Source organism: Epinephelus moara, chromosome 22 (assembly GCF_006386435.1).
Source record: "Epinephelus moara isolate mb chromosome 22, YSFRI_EMoa_1.0, whole genome shotgun sequence".
Classification (NCBI taxonomy): Eukaryota; Metazoa; Chordata; class Actinopteri; order Perciformes; family Serranidae; genus Epinephelus; species Epinephelus moara.
The window spans coordinates 32513267-32528622 of record NC_065527.1 but is presented as its reverse complement, the minus strand read 5'-3'; the positions used below and the strand labels follow the sequence as shown (position 1 = coordinate 32528622).

General features: G+C 38.7%; 1 protein-coding gene across 1 annotated transcript in view; it reads left to right on the top strand.

The window, feature by feature from the left end:
* The first annotated feature begins 6627 nt into the window (after window positions 1-6627).
* gabpb2a (GA binding protein transcription factor subunit beta 2a) overlaps window positions 6628-15356 on the top strand; it is an 18703-nt gene continuing 9974 nt past the window's right edge. Inside the window, exons 1-4 of the mRNA XM_050035329.1 lie at window positions 6628-7011; window positions 8817-8924; window positions 12501-12668; window positions 13150-13344. Coding sequence (XP_049891286.1) covers window positions 8817-8924; window positions 12501-12668; window positions 13150-13344 — 471 coding nt within the window. The 5' untranslated portion in view covers window positions 6628-7011. The remainder of the gene's footprint in view (window positions 7012-8816; window positions 8925-12500; window positions 12669-13149; window positions 13345-15356) is intronic.

Here is a 15356-nt window from a genome sequence, read left to right as displayed (position 1 = left end):
GATTTTCGGTATATTGGACGTCTTAACTTGGACCAAAACTCAACAGAATATAGCAGGTTATAGATCTGGAACATAATCTTTTTAAAAACATAAACACCAGTTGCTGTTATTATACAGAGAAGCAGTTTAACAACAATATTACTTTTGAACATGGGATAACTATCATTCATTTTAATAGCAGAAGTTTATATGCAAACTTCCAAAGTATAAACGAATATCTAACATGGTTCAAAAAGCCTTTTAACATTATAGCCATCTCAGACACATGGCTTAACGAAGAGAGAGGCACAGATTTTGTTTTGCAGGTATATGAGCTAAATTGCATTAATAGAGGGAGCAAAGTTGGAGGAGGTGTGGCTCTATTTGTTGACAAAGGCCTCACTTATAAGGTTGTGGACAATATGTCAGTAATCATTGATGATGTAATGGAGTGCATTACTATTGAAATATGCATGAAAAAAATAAAAATGTCATTGTCAGTTGCGTGTATAGGAAATCTGGGTCGAACATTGAAATCTTTATAGAAAATATGGAAAGGGTATTCACTAAAGAAAAGCAAAAAGTCAAATATGTCTGTGGGGATTTTAACATAGACTTGTTGAATCCCAACAGGCATAAAATGGCGGATTAATTTGTTGAAGCAATGTATAGTATGAGTTTATTTCCAACAATCACAAAACCAACCAGAATAACATCTCACTGTGCCACTCTGATTGACATTTTTACAAACAATATGGAGAGCAACACTGTAAGCAGATTATTAGTTAATGATATTAGTGATCACCTGCCTGTCTTTACGATTCAGGAATGTAATTACAAAAGGACCTGGGAATGTAATGAAGTTAAATACAGGAGAGTAAGATCTGAGGAATCTATAGCTGCATTTAGGAATGATTTAATGAATTATAATTGGAAATAAGTTTGTGAAGAAACTGATGTTAATAAAGCATATTAATTATTATTAGACTTATTAAAAAATGCATATGACAAAAACTGTCCAATCAAACAATGTAGTAACAAGAATAAATATTCTGAAAACCCCTGGATGACTAAGGGACTGCAAAATGCCTGTAAGAAAATAATACTTTGTAGACATGTTTTATAAAATATAGAACGAAAGTTCGAAAATAAATATAAGAAATACAAAAATAAATTAACTAATATTATGAGGGTATGTAAGAAGGATTATTATAATAACTTATTAGAGAATAATAAAAACAATGTAAAAAGTATATGGAATATATTAAATAATATTATTAGAAAAAGACAAACCAAACCAGATTACCCTGAATTGTTTACGGACAATGACATAACAATTACTGATATGAATGAAGTGGTTGATAGATTTCACAGTTCCTTTTTTAATGTGGGTCCTAAACTGGCCAAAGAAATAAATAACTCCGGGAAGACATGTGTTGAGAACTGTGTGGAGAGAAATCCAAACTCAATCATATTGGGAACTGTAAAAAGTAAGGAAATTATTGATATTGTAAATAAGTGTATAAGTAAAACGTCAAAAGATTGGAATGATATTGATATGTTTCTCGTAAAGAAAATAATGAATGGAATTGTGGATCCACTAACACATATATGTAATTTATCATTCATAATGGGAACATTTCCAGATAACATGAAAGTTGCTAAAGTAATTCCATTGTATAAAGATGGTGACGAACAGTATATTAATGGACAGTCAGTATGGGTTCAGATCAGGCAGATCAACTTCTATGGAATTAATTGAGTTGGTAGAGGAAATAACAAACTGTATAGATGATAAGAAATATGCTATGGGAATATTTGTTGACCTAAAAAAAGCATTCGACACAATTGTGTGTGACGTAAACACTGACGTGCTCCGAGGGCAGCCGCGGCTGGTCAGTCCTTCGGCAATTTTCTCATAAATTGGCCCGTCCTTCTACGGAAGCGTATTGCATTCACTGGATTAAAAAAAAAATTAGACACCTTATCTCGTAATTACGAGATCCTGATCTCGTAATTATGAGATCTTTTCTTATAATTACGAGATCAGGATCTCGTAATTACAAGATAAGGTGTCTAATTTTTTTTTTAATCCAGTGAATGCAATACGCTTCCGTATCCTTCACCGTCCCCATCATTTGATGGTTAATGGCCTCTTCATTTGCGAGGACAAGGAGGGGGCGCAATTCGTTGTCTCCCCAGTTGCTCATCTTTACTGTAGTGTCTCTCAGGTTTGCGTTTCCCTCTTACTACTAGTAGCCTACTAGCTGATCATTCCTGCTATCAGCTGTTTCCTGTTTATTCACTGCCAGTGGGTCACATGTGCAGCGTCATCAACTGCCCCTCCCATTGCGGAAGGCCGCCTCGGTCTGTTTAAACTAAAAGGGTTCCGCCAATATGACTACCCTACGAGGCGGAAAATTGGGCACCTCGGATCAACTCGCCATTCCGGCTCTGTGTGTCTATACGCTTGCAGCTTGCCGGCAAAACAGCCCAACATTCATCGAAAATCTGGCAGTGTAAAAGGGGCTGAAGAGTCTGAATATTACCTGTGGTGTCCCACATGGGTCAGTCTTGGGCCCGAGGCTATTTATTTTGTACATCAATGATATTTGTAGAGTTTCAAATGTACTTAAGTTTGTTGTCTTTGCGGATGACACAAATATCTTTTGTTCTGGGGAAGACTTGTAGCAGCACTTGGAAGTGGTCACGAAAGAAATGTATAAATTAAAATATTAGTTTGTTATCACTGAACTTGAACAAAACTAAATTTATGTTATTTGGACATCATAAAATTAATGAAGATGTTCAATTAGAAATGAATAATGTAATAGAAACAGTTTATGAAAACACTTGGGGTATTTTAATAGACCACAAGTTCTGCTGGAAGGCCCACATTAAGTATCTGTGTTCTAAGATGGCAAAGAGCATTGGAGTGCTGAGTAAATGTAGACACATCTTGAATCAAGCAACACTCAATCTGGAAATCCATCGGTAAAAAACAAAACAAAAAAAAAAAAACTTTTTTTTTCTTCCTTTAAATTGCAGAATCTGTCTTGAGAGATTAAGCAACACTACACTCTCTCTACTGTGCAGTCATATTACCATATCTGATCTATTGTGTTGAAATCTGGGGTAATACTTACAAGAGCACCTTACAAAGGATATGCACATTGCAAAAAAGAGCAGTAAGGATAATGAATCATGCTGGGTATCTCGATCATACCAATCCTCTATTCTTTAAATCACAGACTTTGAAATTCACGGACTTAATGAAAATTAGAACAGCAATAATGATGTTTAAAGCAAGAAATAAGGCTGCCTGAAAACATTCAAAAGATGTTTCAAAATAGAGAAGGAAAATATCATTTAAGAGGAAAACTAAATTTTTAACAACCTTATGTACGTACTACTCTCAAAAGCATGTGCATATCAGTCTGTGGGGTAACCTTGTGGAATAGTCTTGATGAAGTAATCAAACAAAGCACTAGCAACTATATTTACTTTCTGTATGTATTTCTTCTATTAAATTTCTGTTCCTTACATGAAACAACATGTATAATACAAATGTAACTAACTGCAGTCACGGCTGGGTCATGGATCATTCAATATGTTATTTTGGTTGCATATGGGGAGTGATTGGGAAATTAATTTATTGAGTTTAGGATATTGTAGGAGGCTAGTTTAATTATGCCTTGATCTTTGTTTTATCAATTGGTTTGTTATATTTATGTATTATCTTGTCAGGGTATCTTGTCATATATACATATATATATATATATATATATATATATATATATATATACATATAATTTATTTTATTGTTGTCTTTTCTTACTTTTATTGCATATGATATGATGTGGTGAGGAAGGGACAGGACTAAAGCTTTCTGCTTCCTCCTGTTCCCTCTCGAACACACTATTTTGTATTTTGTTGTATTTTTTTCTGGATGAGATTGTTTATTTGTGTTGTGCTTTTTCTGACATTTCAGTACTTTTAATTTTATGGCTATTTGTTGTTGTTGTTCGAGATAAAACCAAATAATAAACGAACAAAAAAAAAACAATAAACAATAAAATTCTTTTGATCACTGCCCAGAGTTCATGACCATAGGTGAGGGTTGGGACGTAGATGGACGTAGATGAAAGCTTCACCCTCTGGCTCAGCTCCCTCTTCACTATGACAGTCCAGCACAGCACCAGCATCACTGCACAAGTTGCACCAAACCGCTGATCCATCTCACGCTCCATTCTGCCCTCACTGTGAACAAGCCCCCTAGATATTTGAACTCCCTTGCTTGAGGCAAGTTACTCTCCCCCAAAACCAGAGGGGGCATACCGCTTTCCGGCAGAGAACCATGGCTTCAGAGTTGAAGGTGCTGACTCTCATCCCAGCCGCTTCACACTCGGCTGCAAACTGCCCCAGTGCATGCTGAAGGTCACAGTGTGATGAAGCCAACAGAACCACATCATCTGAAAAAAAGCAGAGATGTAATTCTGTGGTCACCAAACTGGACCCCTTCCTCCCCCTGGCTGCGTCTCGAGATCCTGTCTATGAATATCACAAACAGGATCCTGTGACAAGGGACGACCCTGGCGGAGGCAAACACCCACTGAAACGTGTCAGGAATATCCTCCTGGGACCCTGCGTCCTCATAGAAGGACATTATATTTTGGATTTGCTGCACCTTATGCTTCATTCTGCCAAATATAGACCTGTTGTCCTTGTTTATGGACATTTTTATACGCAGTCTGCAGTCAATCCCACACAAAAGTGGACAAGGTACAAAACCTGATCTGATCTTATGCTTGAAACTTGTTTATTTGTGCTTAATAACATTTGCAGTTTAATATTGGGTACACATTTGACTGATTTCAGCAATAGTAACAAGCTAAGACGCTGTTAATTAAAAAGTAGTTGTTTGAGGACAGGACACTGGGATTTTATTATTGTATTATCGCAGCATTTTCTATCCTCCTGAGACCCCAGCCTTTGTTTGGTACACAGTTTTAGTTTCTCCTAGCTATTTGGAATTAGTAGGACCTGATGAGTATAAAAGCTAAACATTGTCTCTGAAGTAGTTTTTGAAAAATAAATAAATAAATAAAAAATAATGTCCTCATATGAGTGAGGAATAGTCACAAGTGTGTAATTAATTATTAATCGGTTTATTTCAATGCCTGAACATTGTTGTGCAAAAACAAAACTGAAAACAATGCAACATCTTTTAATACTATGGGTTAGGGGTCACTGTACAAGTCTAAAACTGCTTAAAACTGTTCATTTCAATGCCTGAACATGGCTGTGCAAGACAAAATTGCAAATAATGCAACATCTCTACAAGTCTGATTTGTTCATTTTGTAGCTCTGAATGAATTTTCCTTGCTCCACACTCCAGGCTAGGAATGTCCTTTTGTCTGTAGGAACAGCCTATCACACCCTACTGGCTTATATTCTCACGAGATTGAGGTGGCTGCAGTTTTTAGAGCCAGGTGCTGCAGTTGCTCTCCACCGACTGCAAGGCCCAGGGCATGATGGGAAACACCTGGCTCTCACCTGATCTAACGGCTGATTGGTTTAGAGGTTGACTCAACAAGATGATGTTTAGATCAACTTTTAATTTTTGTCGAATTTCAGAGATTTAGATGTTATTTGATCTGAAGTTTTATTCTGTTAACAGAATACATGCCGTGTTACTGATGGTGACGTCTAGTTGTCAGATACAAAGTACATTCATCATAAACTATACAGGGTCTACTGTATATTAACACCGATGTTTTAAATGTATTTATGTAGTTGAGGGGACAGGTGTGCTCTGCAGCAGCAAACTGTTATGATGTTGATTTACATGACAATTCATGTAAAATATAGGTTGAACCATGAACATAAATTACAGAAAGCCTGTAAATGTTTTAATAGGTCACTCTGTCATAATTAAAACAACTGGAGACTGTGAACAAACTGATATATGAGTCTGATAACATTCTTAATGTATCTCCATTAGATCTAACAGGATGTGAGTGTTTCTGTGACTTCCTGTACAGACTGAAGGCTGCTGGAAACTGTCCCAATTTCACCGCCTCTTGCTACTGCTGACTCATCTCGTCCACTTTCCACGCGAGCCACAGTTCATCTGGAACAAGCCTGTGGATTTAGACAGCACTCCCAGACTTCCTGGGTATGTGCCCGCAAACTCCACAAGTGCGTTGAAGTCTGGACATTTGGATTCACCCTGACTGTGATGGCAGTTTCTACCTTTACATAGTATTGTTGTGAAACCACAACTCCACATAGGTTTATATTGCTCATTTCAAGGCAGTTTCTAAATATGGGCCGTTTACATTTCTCTCTGGATTGAGTGTTTTGGTATCTTCACAGTATTTATATAGCATTCTCAACTGCTTTATAATAAAAAGACATGGAAATCTGACTTTTTATACTATGGGTCCTTTAAAAAGGGAAGTCCTGTATGTATATGACATTGATTTACGAAGGCTGTTCCAATATTCGACAGAAACTGGGCAGGTCGAGACAGTTTGGAATTCTGAGTTTTTTTTGTAATCATTGTTTTACTTATTTATGTATTGGTTTGTTTATTTTGTGTGTTTGTGTGTGTGTGTGTGTGTGTGTGTGTGTGTGTGGGGGGGGGGGGGGTAACTGGTACACACTCCAACATGGAGGGTGGCGGTACTGCACATTAACACTGGCTTCCATCCGCCAAAAAAAAAACGAAGAGAAGAAGAAGCCGCTAACATCCGGGGCCTGTACCGTTGGCTTCTCGGTAACTCGCCGCGGTAAACAAGCCCCGACTCTGAGCCCGACGAGCTACAGTGGAGCCTCATTTCCATGTTTAGCGCATTGTGAATATAAGTGTGCACATCACTGACCTATCTGATGTGAACGCAGAGTGATATATAGCGCACACAAGTCTTCACAAGCGGAGAGATTTGTTGTGTTTAGCCTGCTAGCGTGCTAGCATTAGCTTAGCAGAGAGAAGAGCTCTCCGGCTGGACCCTAAAAAACCTGGATGCGGTAAGTAACTGCTCCACAATCCTCTTGTGGAAGAAAGCGAATTTTTTATCTTCGTCTTCGCGTGTAGAACGGTCAAAATACTGTTGATTTCTAAGTTTTTATTGAGTCCAATCTCCTGTACGCGGTTTAACAGCGCGCGCTTGAAGAATGCTAGTTAACCGGATGTGGAAGTAGTTTTTTTCTCCGTGTGTAAAATAGGAAATTTCTCTCTGACTTCCCCCGGAAAACCAACAACTTAATATCAAACGGTTTCCTGTCTGTTGATGTTGCAAATGTTTCGGTGCAGCAGGTGACGGGTTTAAACGGTTGTTGTGGTAAATAACAGCTCCCGGAGGGGAGACGGGGGTACGTGGCACATGGCGGACTCTTTTCTGTCCACGGAGGCGCGTAAAATGGCTCCTCGGCCGCAGAGAGAAAAACCTCGTCCTTCTCCGCTGTGTCTTTATCACAACTGCTGTGTAGCTCTGCGGATTCCATTACCGGACACAGAGTATCGAGCTAATTTACCTAGCTCTGTCGTCTCTTTCCCTGAATAAACCCTATTCAATATAACCACAAATAACCATATTGGAGAAGGTATTCAGAAAAACAACACTTTTACAGTAGAAGTCCTGCATTGACAAGTATAAAAAGAAAAAAGTAATTAAAAGTATCAAACTGTCCCCTGTGACTGTTATACCATTATAATTACAACTTTTACATTCTTTTTCACATTTCCTTGTGAACATAGGAGACAAAAGTATGAGATAACATAAGGGAAAATCAGAGAGTAAGGGACATCAAAGAGATAGACAATGTTCAGTATAAATCGATATTATAACAAATAAACAAAGTTGGGGAAAAAAGTTTCAGTTATAATAAAACGTTTGTTCACCCTCCTCAATCTTCTGTTTTCAGTCCTTTAATGGTCATTGTAACTGATAATAATAGTAATAATAACGATAATAATGATAATTGCATAATACTGTGATACAGTGAAACCGTGGTATTTTCTAAGATGGTAATCGTACCATAAAATCTCACTCCATTGCAACCCAGCAAGAAACCCACTCATACCTGTGCTACATCTTCAAAACGTAAGAATCATTTACCACTTATTAATTTGTGAGGTTATTTTGTTGTGTATTTTTATGTTATGGATGTTATCGATGCTGTTAGCGCCTAAAACACTTCCAGTTTGAATCCATTACCAGGCAGGCATCAGTTTTTGACACTTTAAAGTGGCGGTGAAAGAATTGCTCAGATCATTTATTTATGATACAGAATACAACAATGAAAAAAAAATACTCGGCGATCATAGTACTACCAGCAAAATATACCTAAAATACCAAAAGAAAAAGTACTAATCCTGCACATTGATCCATTTGATCATATTATTGTATTACAGTTGTTGATGCATTAATGTGTTCATCACTTTAATTTTGCGGCTTTTAAAGGTGGAATTCATTTTGATTACTTTTACTGCTGGGTAGTTTAATCTATATTACATTATTATTGATTAGTTTATTATATTTTGTGTTAATGATCTGAATCTGTAAAGTGACTAAAACTGTCAAATAAATGTAGTGTAGTAAAAAAAAGTATAATACTTTCCTTTGAGATGTAGCAGAGTAGACCTATGAAGTAGCAGAAAAACGAAATACCCAAATAAACCTCAGATGTGGCTGCATGATGTTAAATTAAAACAGCTTATAAACAGAAGTTTGTTGTTTTTGTGTTGTTGTAGAATAAAGGGTGAAACTGTAGAGACATTTTGTTGACAAATATATCTGCATTATGAACATGAGTTTCTGTGTTTGTGTCAGATGTCGTTGGTGGACCTCGGGAAGCGTCTGCTGGAGGCCGCTCGGAAAGGTCAAGACGATGAGGTCAGAAACCTGATGGCCAACGGAGCTCCGTTCACCACCGACTGGGTGAGACTTCAGTTTAACTGCCTCAGTGTGTTTCCCACAATAATAGATAAAGTTATAATAATAATAATAATGATAATACATATTAATACATTGAACTTATATAGCGTTTTATTGGATACTCAAAGATGCTCTACAGAGGACAACAACAAAACAAGAAAAAAAAACAAGGATGAAATAGAGAGAGGGAGAAGGAGAACACAGTTTTTTTTTAGAGGTTGCAAGCACTTTTGGAGAGGTATGTTTGAGGGATCAGCAGACCTAAGAGGTGGGATGGAGTGTGCCAGTGGAGGAGCTCGGACAGGCAAGGGAGAGCCAGGTTGTGGGGGGCTTTACAGATGATGATGAGGAGTTTGCGGGATGGGGAGGCAGTGGAGGTTGAAGGATGGAAGTGATTTGGTAACAGGTGTGGGAGTATGGGAGGAGATGAGCAGCTGAATTTTGGATATATTGTAGTTTTTTGAGAGTTTTGGATGATGAGCTGTTGAGGGGACTATTGTAGTATTCCAGTCTGGAGGTGATTAATGCGTGAATGAGGATGAGGGATGGACAGAGATGGGTGATGTTTCTGAGATGGAAGAAGGCTGTTTTGGGTGTTGTGTTAATCTCAGAGCCTGACCGAGTGAATCCTCTCTTCCTCCAGGCAGCTGCTTCCATCTCACTCAGACTCACCCTGGGTCTGTGTCTGCTAGGGCTGCCCCCAATACTTGACCAAATGTTAGTCGACCAGAAAGGTCATTAGTCAGCAAGATTTCATGGGTCGCTTAGTCACAGAAAAGAACAAAACACAAACGTGAAACTGTTAGAAGCTGCGCCTTGTCAAAATATATTAAAACCTATATGACTGGACCATGTGGGAATTTAATTTAAAAGGACAGACACAGGAAGAGGCCACGCTCAGCAGTCAGACATGAGTAGTGATGGTGAAATCGAAGCTTCATGAACCATTGAACCACTTTGACACACCTGCTTCAAGAATGACACACTGCTTCAAAGCATTTCATACAGTCAGAAGAGTGACATCTGCTGGCTGTGTATCAGAACTGCATCTAAGTGGAAGACCATTGGGACTGCCTGTAACGAGGCCTCGCTCCTGGTAGTCACGTGATTGTGGGCGTGCCGAAGCAGGGATCGAAACACTGGCTCGGAACACTTGCGCTTCAAAAGATCGACACTGTGTCGAGCAAACTGGCTCGAGCGTAACATCACTAGACATGAGTCACATTACAAACCAATCACAGCTGACAGATATCTTTCCCGTCTTCTGTGATAGATATTGAAAAGTTGATCATTTTAGTGCAGGGCTGCCCAGAGCTTTGCACATGTACCATGGAAGATAGGCCTACACACTTATGAACAGCGCCTGGAAGAAGATCAGCTCTGCTCTCAGGATTTCAGGTTAATAGGCTATACAATGCTTGTTAAGGTTGCTTAGCAACCTCAGACGCGCAATCTGCAGCTGTGCTCTTGAAAGCTGGCACAAAAAAGTGTAGTGTAGTAAAAAGGAGTACCGCCCAGTGCCTGACCTCATGTTTTCCAGACGGTTAAAGACATGGCATGTGTAGGGCCCTAATTTCCAGGGATAGTTCCTGCGGTTATTCCACAGGCTAGTTAATAACATGTCGGGCAGGAAATTCAAAGTGTGGGATCATTTTGAGAAGGTGAAGGACGAACCCAAGGTGATATGTAAACTCATCTTCATTGGTCGACTACAAACATGACGTATCATCCGAAACATGCCCATTAGCCACTTAGCACAATCATTACCGCTTTGCCGACAGCGTCATTAACAGTCGGCTCGCTCAGTGTGTGACGTGCACGTGTAGATAAAATATAGGCCTATATTAATGAAGGTTCATTAGTACGGTTTTCAGTCCCTCCAGAAAATTGCGATCTTGCGATCGCAATAATTAACACAAATTCAACGAAAGTCCGCAATATTTGCAGGGACTTGCAATTTTTCAAAAGTCCCTTGATTTGGTTTTTCCGCAGTGTCCGGCCGACCGGAAGTCGTCGCGCATGCGTCGTCATTTGAAACGTCATCAGACGCGCCATCAAATGTGCTAATGGCATTGCACTATGGAGAAATGCTCTGCAAAAATTTGCACTGTTTAAATGCATACAATATGTGTTGAATGTATTAAAATGTTATGTTTATGGAATAAAAAAATCCGATAACTGATATATCGGCCGATTTAAATTTTTATGTTTTTCAATTTAAAAACCCCCGAAATACCTGCTTTTAATGGCTTAAATATAGTTCAAACACTCGTTACAAAGATATAAATTGAAGGAAGAACATTTTACTATTTTCAAATACTTTTATTATCAGAAATTGTGTGGAACAAGCAGCATATGAACAACTTGAACACAAAATAAATCAAAAATATGATGTGCAAAAAGGCAGTAAACCTCTGGGAAATAAAATAATCATGCAAAGTCTATATGACATTCACATGTATGTTCACAGTACCAGAGTTCTTCTTATTATTGCCAATTTAACAGAGGTAGATTATAGTGCAAAAATAACACAAGGACATAATTTCTAAGTAAAACACCATATTCCCTGCATTTTATTAGCGATGAAAATATAAGTGTTAACATCGGCGTCAGTTGACCAACTTTTGGCCGATTGCCGATTATTCTCTAATGGCTATAATCGGCCGGCCGATAAATCAATCGGGCCCTAAAAAAAAACAAAAACACTTTCTCCTTTTGTCATTAGCCACAATTTTTGTCATTTGCCGCAATTTCCCGCAAAATATCATAAAAAAAAATTGGCCGCAAGTTCAAGGTTTTTTGCCGCAAGATCCTGGAGGGACTGGGTTTTGTATTTCTCTGTAATGTAGCATAGCATTAACAATGTTACTGATGCTATTCTTTCTCACACCTTCAACTCCAACCATTGTGTTGCCCCACCCAAAATATATCATGTAATAATTAAATTAATATCATTAATATCGTAAACATGCAGGCGACTAGTCGACTAATAGCCCTAAATGACGACTATCGGTTAACCAGGGAAATTCTTAGTTGGGGGCAGCCCTAGTGTCTGCGGATGCCTGTACCGGAGAGCAGTATGAGAGCAAGGAACGCTCACTTTGCAGTAGGGCAGCACAGTTTATCAAAATGTTTTCAAAAATGCAATATGGCGAGGTGCAATTTACAAAATCGCAGGAGCTGCAATTTTTTAATAAAGGTAAATTGTGTCGCAGCATATCATTATAAATGAAGCAATGTGGTGCTACAGAGATGCCCCAGCCTACAAATCATATCACAGATGTAAGGGGACTGGCTTATTTGGTAAAGACCCCAGACAAAATCACACACCATCATTTTTTTCCAGTTAAAATGAAATGCAAAATAACACCATTCCCCTGAAATTGCAGTTCATATTGCAGTTCTTGTTAATAAACAGTTTTGAGTATTGGAAGTAAAGATGGATGTTTGTGTGACTTGTTTTTGAGCTCCTGATTTCACTGACTGTTATTTTTGTGATTTTGAGCCCTAAAACTGATGAAGAAGCCTTTGTCCTGTTGTGTTGTCTATCTATAAAACATGTCTGTATGTATTCTGTAGTTGGGGACGTCCCCGCTCCACCTGGCTGCGCAGCACGGTCATTACTCCACCGCCGATGTCCTGCTGAGAGCCGGCGTCAGCAGAGATGCCCGCACCAAAGTGGACAGGACCCCGCTGCACATGGCCGCTGCTGAGGGACACATGGTCATTGTGGAGCTGCTGGTCCGGGTGAGAGCCGCTCAGATGTTACTGACTTTAATCTGGAGTTTAGGTTATTTTGATTCTTCAGGACTGAAAGACAATGTTTGTCTGTGACCTCTGACCCTTGACTCCAAAAAACTGTCACTTGCTTCTAATGCTGTGAAACAACCTGAGGTTTATTTTAGTGTTGAAGAAAACATGTGACATAAAACATTAAGTGTCCAAACATCCAACATGGTCTTGACTACAGTTGTATGTAGTGTTTTAGTCTTAAATAAAGTTCATAAAGATTTTTTATCGATCCATCCTTCAAAATGTCTTCATAAAGATTAAATCAAAGTTAATAAAATTTCTGAACACTCATGCAAAAGCCAGAAAATAAGTTAAGATAAAGACCTGGAAAACTCTTCTTCTTCATTTAAATCTAGAGCAGGAGAAGAAGACAGGTGAAAGGAAACAATATTTCTGATGACATCACCTCGGTTTCTAATTGTGTTCAAACTTTCAGAGTGGAGCAGACATCAATGCCAAAGACATGCTGAAGATGACGGCGCTGCACTGGGCTGCACAGCACGGTCACCATGGCGTTGCAGAGACGCTCATTAAGCATGGAGCAGATGTGCACGCGCTCAGCAAGTTTGACAAGACGCCGTTTGACATCGCCGTCGACATCCAGAACACAGAGCTGATGCTGCTGCTGCAGGTGAGAGACTGACCTCTGAGCTGTGGGTCGATGTTACATGACAGATTAAAAGTTTAGTTTAATGGTTTGTATAGATGATGTTGTTGAGGCTGTTTTCTTGCATTTATTTTCATCTTCTTAAATGTGATGTTATTTGTTTTATTTTATTATTACAGCAGATATAAGAATGTCTTAACTCATGTCTAGAGTTTAATGAAAGTCTCAAACAGCCTGAACTGGGACAATAAATCCAAAAAGATGAAACGTTCTAAATGAAGACAAAAATATTTATTACTGTTCAGGTTTACAGTTTTGGGGGCGGGGCAGACGGACACAGACACAAACACTTAATCATAAAGGAATCATGGTGTTCATGTGTTTCTTTTAATGACAGCAGTCAATATAACAACTGAACAATTATTTGTTCTGTACATTGAACTAAACATCGGAACATTTCTTCTTCACGATTGTCACCACCCTGGGAGCTGCGACTGCTCTGCCATTTCTCATCTAATCATCACACTGTAACCTGTGGTGACCTGTTATGCTACCATAACTATCACACATTCACATATGTAGTTTTTTGTCGAGCCGCGATCTTCATGTAGGTTTACATTACCAAATGTTTATGACAAAATCACTTGACGACACAGACTCCCATGTGTGTACGGCGAGAAAGGAGAGGGAGAGACGCTGTGCTGCTGCCAGAGGAGTTGCTGAATGAGTTCCCTCTGAGCAGTAAGTCACTAAAAGAGTGAGAAGTGCAGAGCTGTTCATAAAACACTCAGGACGCCACAGTTTCATATGACTGAAGCTGCTCCTCTTTTTGGAATCACTGCGGAGTTGGTAATATTTCACTTTTAGCCCATGCTTGTTGCCATGGGTAACAGTATGACATTAATATGTCAAAAAGTAGTAGTATCGCGATATTAATTTTATGCCAGTATTATCGTGAACAAGATGATATGGTACACCCCTAGAGGCCAGCTCAACTTTGATTTGTAGCTTGTCATGCCTGTCAGCAGCAGTAAATAGCAGGCATTAGTGTGTAGCTTCATGCCACCGGCTTCCACTGAAAATGACTTGTAGTCTGAACACAGTAAAAGACTGCTTGAGGATTCTTTCACACGCACACACCAGGATTGCTTTGCTTGCTGGTTTAATACACATGTTGAAAACTGAATTGAATTGTGGTCTATTTGTTTTTGCAGTGCTGGTTTTCGGTAATATTTATTTTATTATTTGCTTTGTGCTTTATTGTTTTATGTGGTTTGGCTGTTATATTTCTATCACTATTTTTGTTGTGAAATTATTATTTGTTAAAAGTGAATGACTGGTATCTTCATTTAAAAAGTGTTTAACCTGCTACACCATCTCACCAACACTTTTTTAGACAAGAGAACAAAGTCAACATCCAAGATAACAGTGTTCTCCCACGTCATGAGACACTGTAGGGATGTCCTCTCATTTCATTCTTCTTCTAGTGCTGAAACTCTTTCAAATATAATAAATACAGATGGTGTCTGAATTATACTGTTTTTAAGGGGGAAAAAAGAGGGACTTCAGGCACTCGTGTGGAGCAGGAAGAAATGCACTCGAAGTATAACTACTTACTAGGGCTACCACCAACTAAGAATTTCCCTGGTCGACCAATTGTCGTCATTTAGGGCCATTAGTCGACCAGTCACCCGCATGTTTACGATATTAATTTAATTATTAAATGATATATTTTGGGTGGGGCAGCACAATGGTTTGAGTTGAAGGTCTGAGAAAGAATAGTATCAGTAACATTGTTAACACTGTGCTACATTACAGAGAAATACAAAACCGTACTAATGAACCTTCATTAATATCAATCAATCAATCAATCAATCAATTTTATTTATAAAGCCCAATATCACAAATCACAATTTGCCTCACAGGGCTTTACAGCATACGACATCCCTCTGTCCTTATGACCCTCGCAGCGGATAAGGAAAAACTCCCCAAAAAAAACCCTTTAACGGGGAAAAAAAACGGTAGAAACCTCAGGA